At 44.1% G+C, this 11,280-nt stretch overlaps 1 protein-coding gene across 1 annotated transcript in view; it reads left to right on the forward strand.

The window, feature by feature from the left end:
- The window catches only part of LOC114009620 (gamma-aminobutyric acid receptor subunit beta-1), a 1,854-nt gene extending 1,528 nt beyond the window's left edge, over nucleotides 1-326 (forward strand). Inside the window, exon 4 of the mRNA XM_027775583.1 lies at nucleotides 170-326. Coding sequence (XP_027631384.1) covers nucleotides 170-326 — 157 coding nt within the window. The remainder of the gene's footprint in view (nucleotides 1-169) is intronic.
- Nucleotides 327-11,280: the final 10,954 nt, after the last annotated feature.

The raw sequence follows: 11,280 nt of genomic DNA on the forward strand, positions 1-11,280 counted from the left end.
TGGTCCGCAGCCGCCACCTGGCCGAGGCGGCCCGCAGCCCGGGAGCCCCACGCGCCCAGGCCGCGCGCACAGCCGGGGCTCAGGGTCCCCTTGCTCTTTCTGCCCTGGCACAGCTCGGGGTGGGCGCAACAGGCTGAGACCACAGGCCAGGCTGGCTGCGCTGTCACAGGACAAGTGTCCACGCCAGCTTCCGCGAGCTGAGCTGGCCCCCGTGCAGGTTCATGGACTTGTCGGGCTGCACCTTGCTCTTTTACGTTGAAATAAAATGGATCGAGTTTCATTGCATCGCTTTGCTCTGGAAACCTGTGGAGACCGGGCGGGGGTAGGGGGACATAAGGCGAGCCTTTTCCTTTCAAAGGGGTCAGTCAGCATTCTTTATTTCCCTGTCTCTCTCCTGAATTTGGTGCAAAATGGGTTGAAATCCTAGCTGCGACTTTCTCTGCTGAGTCTCCAGCCTCTCGGGCAGCGGTTTTCTAGTTGTTCGAGTTTCTAACTGTTGCTTCTTCTAAGGCAGGGGAGAAGCCTGTTGCTTTTCTAGAACCAACCATCCAGCAACAGCTAGGGCCATGGAGCAAAATGCCATTTTCATTCCATTTATGGAAAAAAATAAGTCAGCAGAGATTTAGACATTTTGAATAATTTAAAATTTAAAATCTTTTGGGATTTTATCGCTCTGGATTTATAAAGACTATTGAACTGAAATATATACTAAGGTTTAAGCATTTTTCTCCTTATCTCTTTCTTTAAGGTGTATCAGGGAAGAAATAAACATATTTATAGTCTGTTGAGTGGGATTAGGATAAAAAACATGACTATTACATTTCTTTTTTTTTTATAGTTGTAAACTGTAATTGTTTATTTATAACAACTCTGCTTGTTTAAAATATTATTTGTAAACATTTATAATAACTCTGCTTGTTTAAAATATTATTTTTAAACATCTCGGATTGTCATGGGAAAAGCAAACCAATATTTAAAACTTAAACCACAATGACCATTTTGTCTTTACAAAGGTTTTTAACAGATGGTCTTATTATATCCAATTTCTGTACGTTACTACCATCAAACACCCAAACACATAAACAGCACTCTGGGGAAGTTAGTAACATGTGCACATGTGAAAATCATGCCTACTCCACGCAAATGCAGCTGGGAAATGTAGACGATTCGTTTACCGAGATGTGTCACGCAGATCAAAGAGAACATTTTCCTCTTCAGTCATTTCTTTCGCACCTTTAGCATCCACACGGATAATTTATAAGCGAAGATCCTGAAAGTTCAAAGGCACACACTGCCGGTCAGTGGTTGGCCTTCTATACAGGTACCATGCTTTTCAGATTTAAAAAGATAGATAATTCTGTTGGCTATATTTACATACACCTTTTCCGTTTATTTTAACTGAATTGAACAGGGAAATGGCTTTAGTCCTTTCACTGTTGCTTAGTAACTGTATATCTGAGACTGGAGATTTATAAGAATAAAGGTTGGCTTAGCTCATGCTTTCGGGGTTCAAGGCCCAGGGGTCCCACCTGCTGAGGTCATCCTGCTGGTGGATGCCGTGGCCATCACACGGCGTTGGTGTCTGTGTCTCCGTCCTTCTGAGGAAGCTACCAGAGCTCAATTTGGTGGCCCCTATGATGCCCAGTCACCTCCCAGGGGCCCCACCTTTCAACCCCCAAATTGGATTAAGTTCTTGCCCTCTTAATCCCATCAATACCAAATCTTTTTTCAAATTAATTTTATTTATTATTATTATTTTTCATTGAAGATACTTTTATACACATTATCATCAACATTTTTACACATAGAGGTCACACACATAGTTTAATGGCTACATGAATTTGATTGTATGAATATACCATAATATTGACCAACAATATTGATTAACAACTCAATATTGGTCAATATTGTTAATATTACTCAACTATTGACCATTATCACATCTTAACACATGACTCTCGGGGAGACACAGTCAAATCATAACATTGCTGTTAACCATGACAGTCCCCCAGTGAACACTCCATAGACTCTGTTGTCCGACTGCATCCATACCTAAGCTCAGAAGGACCGAATTGCCATACCACTGGACACAACCTTCTAATGAGCAGCGGACACGGTCTTCACATGCACTTGCTTTTCTAGAAAACATCCACCCAACAGATAAACCTTTGACAAACGTGCTCCACTGAAGTACCCATTACCTTTCCACAATGGTGCTAGTGATATGATGGGAAAGTAAAAACCACTAAAAATCTAAAAATAATAAAACTTGATTTACATATTCCTCCTCGTTTCCCCCTTTTAAAGAGCACTATCCATAAAACCCCAGGTTTATCTTCTCTCCTCAGTGACAAAGCATTAACATAAATAGATTGGAAATAATCCCAAGAAAATGAAAATAAAAAGAAATTTCTTTAGGATTGAGGGGTCTGTCTAAACACAACCTAGGTGGTTACCTCCCACCTGCCCCCATAAGCAATTGTCTGTGCTGTGCTTTGCTTTCGAGATAATGTAAGTGATCGAAAGTCTATGGCAAATAAGACTTGCAGCTTTTTATAGTAAGCATGTCTCAGCACCCCGATGGGTGATAAGTTCTGAGGTTATTTAACAGAAAGATGTCACCAAAGTTAACACAAATTAAGAATGAACCAGAATATAATAAAACAGTTTTAAAGAAAACATTGCTCATTTTTATATTTTTATTCATTACCATCATGATCCATAGCTAGGAAAGTGACATGATAATTGTGCATTAAATTAATGGGCTTAAGAACTAGGTTCTGTTCGTTTTTGTTCATTTCCTGTGCTACCTTAAGTAAAATGTAATTCCAGATTGGTTTATAGCAGTATCTGCTTTAAAGATTCACATCGCAGTAAAAGTATTTTCTGATCCATGTCCTTGGGAAAAACAAATGCTTACCTCAAATTAAGAAAAGAAAAGGAGCCTTTGTAGTCAAGAATCTGTACAATACGGAATCACTGGATCTGCGTAGCAAATGCAAAAACCCTGAAGAATTCCAAAGCAGAAAAAAATATATACTTGAAAGCAAAGCTTTTCATGCCATCAAATTCCTGGTTATTGAATTAAGGATTTTTCTTCTGCACCATGGGAATATATGGTATATGTGAGAGCATAGTGTATGTATTGTAATCTATCTATTGTGTTGTATCTATAGCAACTACATGCTGTGCTCGTTTTCTAAACTATCATCTTAAAAAATGACTATGATCTCCATTTATTGTATATGAAGCTGTTTAAGTCCTCTATATTTAACAAATTATTTTATTTATTTATTGTTATTATTATTTTATTCTTTATACATTTAATCGCTATCCATCAGTTAGATAGTAAAGGGACTTTACCAGCATGTTTTACACCTCAGTCCAGCCTCGCCCGGCCCACCACACACACACACACACACATATATGTGCACACACTCAAGAAGAGGAGCCCATTGGAGCGGAGACAAGAGCGCAGGGAATTTTCCCTTACGTGCCTACTCACACCGGCTGCTGGAGCCGGGAAGAGCAGAGGCGTAGTTTTCTCTCTGAGTAGTGGATTGGGGGAAACACTACCTGCCAACAAGCAAACTCTAGCAGCTCCGATCCCAGTGACGAGCTCTTTCTTTTTATTCAAGAGGTGAACCTTGACAATCAAGTGAGAGCACCAGCCCCAGGGCTCTGTCCCTGATCTAGTGGTCTGGTGGTCCACGTGGCCTCCATCGGGAGACTTCACGTCTACTGAGTCCGAACTCGAAGTAGAATTCAATCCGAGCCATTTCCAACACGCGATGGCTGTTAGCGATTGATTCTTTTCTCCCCTCGTGCATTATAATTCACAACGACAATGACAAAAACTCAACTTAGTCCATTTTATAAATAATGCCTAAAAGAGAACCAAATTTCATTCCGCAGATATCCACTTAGATTCCGCTGCCATTGTTGTTTTCTAGTATTTGATTCTGGAAGTTTCTGGTGTGCACTAGGGTTAAGCCTAATTACCATTTCCATGGTGACTGGGAACCTCCCACCCTCTGCACAACCCCCACCCTTTCCACTTCCCCTACCCCTTGGTCTCTAAGACCATGTTTTTTTTTTTTCTTTTAAGAATTATTTATTTAATTAAATTAATTAATTTATTTTTAATTTTTATCAAAGAGAGACACCAAAGAGAGAGAGAGAGAGAGAGAGAGCAAGGGAAAGTGAGAAAGTAAGCTGCCAGGTCCAGGACTTGAACCGTGGTCAGCCACATGGGAGTTCAGCGCCTTAACCACCACACCACCTGCTGACCCTAATACCATATTTTTATTTTTTTAATTGTATTGCATTTAATCACACATATCTTTATAGTGTATAACATTTCTTTTTTCAGCATGATTACTATGCGTATCAGTCAAGACAAAACATCACTATCCCCCTCATCATCATCATCATATAGCTTTTCAGTTTTTTCAGATTATTACTATAATTGTTATTTTTTAAAATTCTCAATTTTTAATTGTTTAAATTTTTATTTATTATTTTTTTGAGAGGTTTCTGCTATAGGGCACGTGTGCTTGCCAGAAAGAGAGACAGAGAGATAGAAAGCGAGAAATCACCCGGTGGCTTGTTTTCTCACTTTCCCTCTCTCTCTCTGTGTCTCCCTCTGGTCAAATTAAAATAAGTTAATGAATAAAGGAACTAGCAGTTAGCGTAATGGCTATGTCTCTGAACTCCCATGTAGCCAACCACAGTTCAAGTCCCGGAACCGGTGGCTTAAACTCATGCCAGGCACGTGTACGTGCGTGCCCAGGATCCTGAGAGGAGAATGGAGGAGAAGGATTGCAGTATAGTCATCCACCCTGAGGGGGGTGATTTCTCGCTTTTTATCTCTCTGTCTCTCTCTGTCTTTATGGCAAGCGCACGCACCCTATAGCAAAAACTTCTCTCCAAAAAAAGAGAGAGAATTTACCTAACATGAAATACTTCTCAGACCAGTCCAGTTGAGAATACTATACATGTTATTATCAACAGGTAATAAGCCATATCTGTGTCCCACTAATGTCATGCCTCTCTGGTCTTTCTCCTGCTTTCCTTCTCTGTACTCTTCCTCCTCCCACCCCGTTTCCACACTGGCTTCAGTGTTCATAACTATTTTAACTGATTTTATGCCCTCCCATATTTCAGTCTCTACCATCAAGTGCGGATAGTCGATAAATATTAAGTGGATACATACAATATCTTCCTTTTATAGCATGGCTTGCTTCACTCAGCAATAAATCTTCCATATCTGACCACTTTCTAGGAAATGCCAGTGTCTTGTTTTTTATGGCTGAGTAGTAGTCCATAATATGTGTTATGCTTTTTCAGTCCATTCATCTGTTTGTGGACGTTTGGGTTGGTTCCACGTCTTAGCAATCATGAATAATGCTACAATAAACGTTAATGTGTAAGCGCTTTTCCAACTGAGCATTTTCCTGTCCTTTGGGTAGAGACCCAGAAGTGGGATTGCTGGATCAAATGCCAGGTCTACTTGTAGGTCTTTGAGGAACCTCCATATTGTTCTCCACAGTGGCTGAATCAGCCTACATTCCCACCAACAGTATAGGGGAGTTCCCCTTTCACCACAACTCCACCAGCACTTATCATATCGTTTTATCACGTTTTTGTGTTTTTAATCTTCACCATTCTGACAGGGATTAGGCGGTATGTCATTTTGGTTTTGATCTGCATCTCCCTTATGATGAGGGATTGTTGAGTATTTCCTCATATGCTTTTTGGCTGTTCATATGTCTTCCTTACCATGTTTTAAAATCTTACACCTGTACCCAAATCATTCTGGGATCTTTCTAAAATGCAGATTCTAGGAAGTGGCAGAGGGTGTAATGGTTACGTTGGTGGACTCCCATGTAGCCTGCCGCGATTCAAGTCCCGGACCCAGTGGCTTAAAACTCATGCTGTTTGGGACCAGCAGTTAGCGTACTGGCTATGTCACTGGACTCCCACGTAGTCGACCGCAGTTCATGTCCTGGACCTGGTGTCTTAAAACTCATACCAGGTGCGTGTGCGTGCGTGCCCAAGATCCCGAGAGGAGAATGGAGGAGAGGGGATTGTGGCGTGACCATCCCCCCTGGGGGGTGAGTTCTCGCTTTCTGTCTGTCTCTCTCTGTCTGTCTGATGAGCACATGAGCCCTATAGCAAAAACCTCTCCAAAAAAGAAAAAAAAAAAAAACCAAAACAAAACTCATGCTGTTCATGTGTACATGCATGCCCAAATTCCTGAGAAGAGAATGGAGGAGAAGGGATTGTGGTGTGGCCTTCCTTGGGGGAAAGTGGGAGCGGGGGATGATTTCTCACTTTCTGTCTCTCTGGCGAGCGCGCACACCCTAAAGTAAAAACCTACCTTAAAAACAAATGCAGATTCTACGGCTGAGGTCTGCACTTCTCCTTGCTGAGCTGGCACCAGTGCGGGCACAGCGCTCTGAGTGTGGAGGCTGGAGCACGGGACCTGCCATCTAGCTTCACAGAACTCAACTGTTTTCTCTTGCGCACCTTTCTCTGGGAATGGTATTATTTCAAGGCTACACAGGTGACTTTGCTCAAAAGGGAAAATTGGTTCAACCCTTCCCCCATCGTAACAAGCCAGTTGAACAAAGGCAAGTGCCCGATGGTGGGGCTCGACTTCATCTAATGCATGGTCTCCCTGGTGTCAGCGTCACAAAGCAGCCACTCTCCAACGATGGCTCCAACGATGGCTGCGAGTATATGGCGGTCGTGGTACTGTCAGCAATACTGTTCTGTCGCTTTACAGAACTCCAGCACCTCTCCTTCCGACAGGAGAAACTCACAGGCTGTTCCCCCACTGGGCGCTAGCCATAGTGTTGCAAAATAGCCCAAGCATGTCCTTGCGCTGCCAGTACATCTTAGAGACTGTAAGAGAATTTCCTTTGGAAACAGAGCAAATAGGTCCATGTAATTTAAAAGCAGGAACAGATTTCAGCAGCTGAATAAATACAAAATTATGTTTTGCTATAGGGTGCATGTGCTTACCAGGGAAACAGACAGAAAGTGAAAAATCACCTCCCATGGGATAGCCACACTGCAATCCCTTTTCCTCCTGGGATTTTGGGCACACACACATACATGCCTGGTATGAGTTTCAAGCCATCAGGTCCAGGACTCAAACCACAGTTGACCTCGTGGGAATCCAGTGCATTAACCACCATGCCTTCTGCTGGCCCCATGCTTTACTCTTTTTTTTTTTGGAGAGGTTTTCGCTATAGGATGCATGCGCTTGCCAGACAGAGAGAGACAGAGAGACAGAAAGTGAGAAATCGCCCCCCAAGGGGGATGGCCACGCCACAATCTCTTCTTGGGATCTTGGGCATGCACGCACATGCGCCCGGCGTGAGTTTTAAGCCACTGGGTCCAGGATGTGAACTGCGGTCGACTACGTGGGAGTCCAGCGACATAGCCATTACGCTAACTGCTGGTCCCCCCATGTTTTACTCTTGTAGGAGTAATCACCCAGGTCTCTCTGTTAGGTGCTGGGTTATAATATTGCACCATCTGGAAAGTCTGGGAGAGAAAAATCTTCCCTTTGCCTTTAAGTTTGTAATCTAAGGTGCGTTAAAGCAAATTTAACAAGTTTGGGTTTACATGTGAAAGCATGTGATTTCAGGATTACACAAGACGAGAACTGGGTGTTCAAGTGTGTAATACAATGAAAATAAGTCAAGCCATTCGTTAAACATCCCCCATGTGTGAGGAATGGTTATTGAGTGTTTCACATTCATTGCTTATTTAAGGATGTGCAATCTTATCCCTGATTTAAAATAATTTATTTGGGGGAACCAGCAGTTAGCGTAATGGCTATGTCGCTGGACTCCCACGTAGTCGATCGCAGTTCACGTCCCGGACCCGGTGGCTTAAATCTCACGCTGGGCGCGTGTGCGTGCGTGCCCAAGATCCCGAGAGGAGAATGGAGGAGAAGGGATTGCGGTGTGACCATCCCCCCTGGGGGGTGATTTCTCGCTTTCTGTCTCTATGTCTCTCTCTGTCTGTCTGGCGAGTGCACGCGCCCTATAGCGAAAATCTCTCAAAAAAAAAATCATTTATTTGGAAAACTGAGGCTGAAAGAGGGAGAAATGTAGGTTGAGAAAGTCTAACTAACTTACTTAGAAGTTATAGAGCTAAGGAATAGCAAAACCAAGATATAAAACCAGGCAACTTGTCTTCAGGGTCTAAATGAACTGCCAGACTAATTTTAAAAAGGAAAAAAAAAAGTTCCCAGCACTGTGTTTAGCTATGAAAGCTTGAGTGAGTGATTTGACTTCTCGGGTCTCAGGTTGCTCCTCTGTCAAATGAAGGTAAATTAAGTGACGGCTGAAGTCTTTTCCAGCTCAAATACTCTGTAATAAAATCTCAGCTCGTTAAAGGTTTTAGACACTGTAAAAATCAAGAATCTTCCCCTTGTCGTCTCTATCGGTCAGACCCAGTGCTGCTCCATTTCAATCCGCTAGGTGAGCGGTCTTTCAGCTCTTTGTGCAAACGCGACAGCCACTAGCACCCCTCAGGAGAGACCGTGCGGTCCAGGGCCCTTGCCTCATCGTGTCCATCAGCCCGATTTTCCCCTCCCCAAACACATTTGTAAAGACAGCAAGAGAAATATTGGCTCGATGGTCTTCAACACGAGACTCGGTGGATGAGGCCAAGGAGCGCTGGGCGGAGGCCAGGAGGCCCAGGCTTCTGTCTGACTGCTCCCAATGGTCTTCAACACGAGACTTGGTGGATGAGGCCAAGGAGCGCTGGGTGGAGGGCAGGAGGCCCAGGCTTCTGTCTGACTGCTCCCTGCGTTCGGAGGGGCACCGCCTCACGACTACCAAACGGACACGTTTTCAACACTTGACGGGAAACAGAAGGAAACTGCTATTTTTTAATACCGGAGTATCCCGGAGCATTTACTCAACCTGCCTAAAACCCTTCCCTGGGGTGGCCGAGGAGGGAGAGGTCAAACCAGCCCGTGGTCTCTGCTGAAAATCACTCGGTGTTCATTCTCTAAGGTTTTGCTGCTTCTCGCTTCAGCAGGCCCCCCGAAGGATAGCTCCCTCCAAACACCCACACACAGTGAGGTCTCATGTTATCAAGAAAGGTAACACATTTCCAAAGGAGAGTTGCAACGTTTTCAAATGAGCTCGCTTTCAGGAAGGAAGCGCACAGGACACGATCAGACTTGAAGGAAATACGAACATGAATTGATGTGAGCTCGCAGTCCACGAAATGCTAGTGCATGGTTTCCCCGTTGGGGGAATACTAAATCCTATTTTTATAAGGCCGGGATCAAGGTTTTGTGTTTTAGAATTATTCTTGTTTTCAGAACCCTGTGCATTTCCTCAAGTTCCCCGACTTCTCTGTGCTGAAAAGAACGTATCAGTGGCATTTAGCACTCTGGCCTGCACTTGGCAGATATGCTTAAGAAAGAATTTACAATTAATTCGGACCAGGCATGAGCACTCAGTCTGGCCATCAGAAACAAGTGAAGAAATGCCTTTTTTGTTTTTTGTTTTGTCTCTGGTGAGTTCTGGTTTTCCTTCGCGGAATCCTTGGCCCTCACATCCCCAGTAAAACTTGTTATCATTTTAGTGAATTTAAGACCAAAGGACAATTTCCAAACAACATTTATTCCATGACTCTAGTGACTAAAACAAATGTAGTTTCCGTCCTTGGGGGGTTTACAGACTTAAAACAAATAAACAGAAAAAAACAAGCATTTAAAATCTCAGAGTGAAGAGTTCCCCTTTTGGAATGACTAAACATGTCAGGTCCCTTGGCCCTGGGGTACTTTGGCCAGCACGCTCTCATTGAATCCTTTGTCTTTACGGGTCCTGAGCTGGGAGCTAAGGCTGGGCCTGTACCTGAGACGTTTCCTGCCTTCAAAGAGCTCACAGCGTAGAGGAGAGTGTGCAATGACACACTCCCTCCGGACACCGTGGCCGGGAGCTCGATGGCTGTGCAGGAGGAAAAGTGGTGCCCGAGAGGCTGGACCCCATCCGAGGTTCTGGGCTCACATTCAGGGGTTCCCTAAGCACACCAGGCATTCTAGGGGCCATGATCCTGGCCTGGCTGAAGCTGGGGTGGCCCACTACATCCAGACCCTGTGGGCATGTGTCTCTCTGTCTCTGGCCTTCACTCAATATGGAAGAAATAAATAATAAACTTTAAAAAAATGTAAGGACCAGAAGGTGGCATAGCAGTTACATCACTGGACTCCCAAAGGGCCAACCGTGGTTTGAGTCCTGGACCTGGTGGCTTGAAAATCACGCCAGGCCCGTGCATGTGCCCAAAATTCCATAAGGAGAATGTAGGAGAAGAGATTGCGGTGTGGCCATCCCCTCAAGGGTAATTTCTCACCTTCTCTCTCACTGTCTCTGTCTCTCTCTCTCCAGTGAACACATGTGTCCTAAGGCAAATATCTCTACCACCACCCACCCCGAAAAGAAAAGAAAAATTATTAAATAAAAATCAGGGAACAGCAATTGGCATAATGGCTATGTCACTGACTCCCATGTAGTCGACCGCGGTTCGTGTCCCGGACCTGGTGACTTAAAACTCATGCCGGGTGCGTGTGCGTGCGTGCCCAAGATCCCGAGAGGAGAATGGAGGAGAAGGGATTGCAGCGTGGCCATCCTCCCTGGGGGGTGATTTTTTGCTTTCTATCTCCCTGTCTCTCTCTGTCTTTCTGGCAAGCGCACGCCCCCGTAGCAAAAACTGCCGGGGACCAGCCTCGGCGTGGGTGGGTCATCTCGATGGAGGCGGTGAAGGTGAACAGAAGACAAAGGCCTCGGTGTCTTTTCGTGCAGGTCCTTTGCCGGACACCCCTCAGAGATCCTTCTCTGAGGAGTGACGACTGCTAGAAATCATGCGTTTTTATTGAAAATGTGTTACATGCAAGTAAAGGGAGAGGGGCTAGTGTTTTAATTATCAGCTCATAAAGTTTTAAGAATAGGGAACATAGATTCTATTCAGGATTGGATTAAGGGCGGGTCTAGTGCAGTTCTGCAATTGTAGGTGGGTCTCCATGGAATGCAGTTTTGGAAAAGCGGTTCCGTTAGGCAGAGATGATTATCAGCTGATGTGGCGCAGCAGCCATCTTGTGATTACTGGGAATGGTGCTGAGAAAAGAAAATCTCAAGAATAGATATTAGTTCTTATGGATCTTAATAAAGAATGATACTTATACAGTTTTGTAGGGATCTAAAACTTAATTTGAGGAATCCTAATATATTTATCTATTTCACTTGG

This window comes from Tupaia chinensis, unplaced genomic scaffold (genome assembly GCF_000334495.1).
Source record: "Tupaia chinensis unplaced genomic scaffold, TupChi_1.0 Scaffold000054_1, whole genome shotgun sequence".
NCBI classification, from domain to species: Eukaryota; Metazoa; Chordata; class Mammalia; order Scandentia; family Tupaiidae; genus Tupaia; species Tupaia belangeri.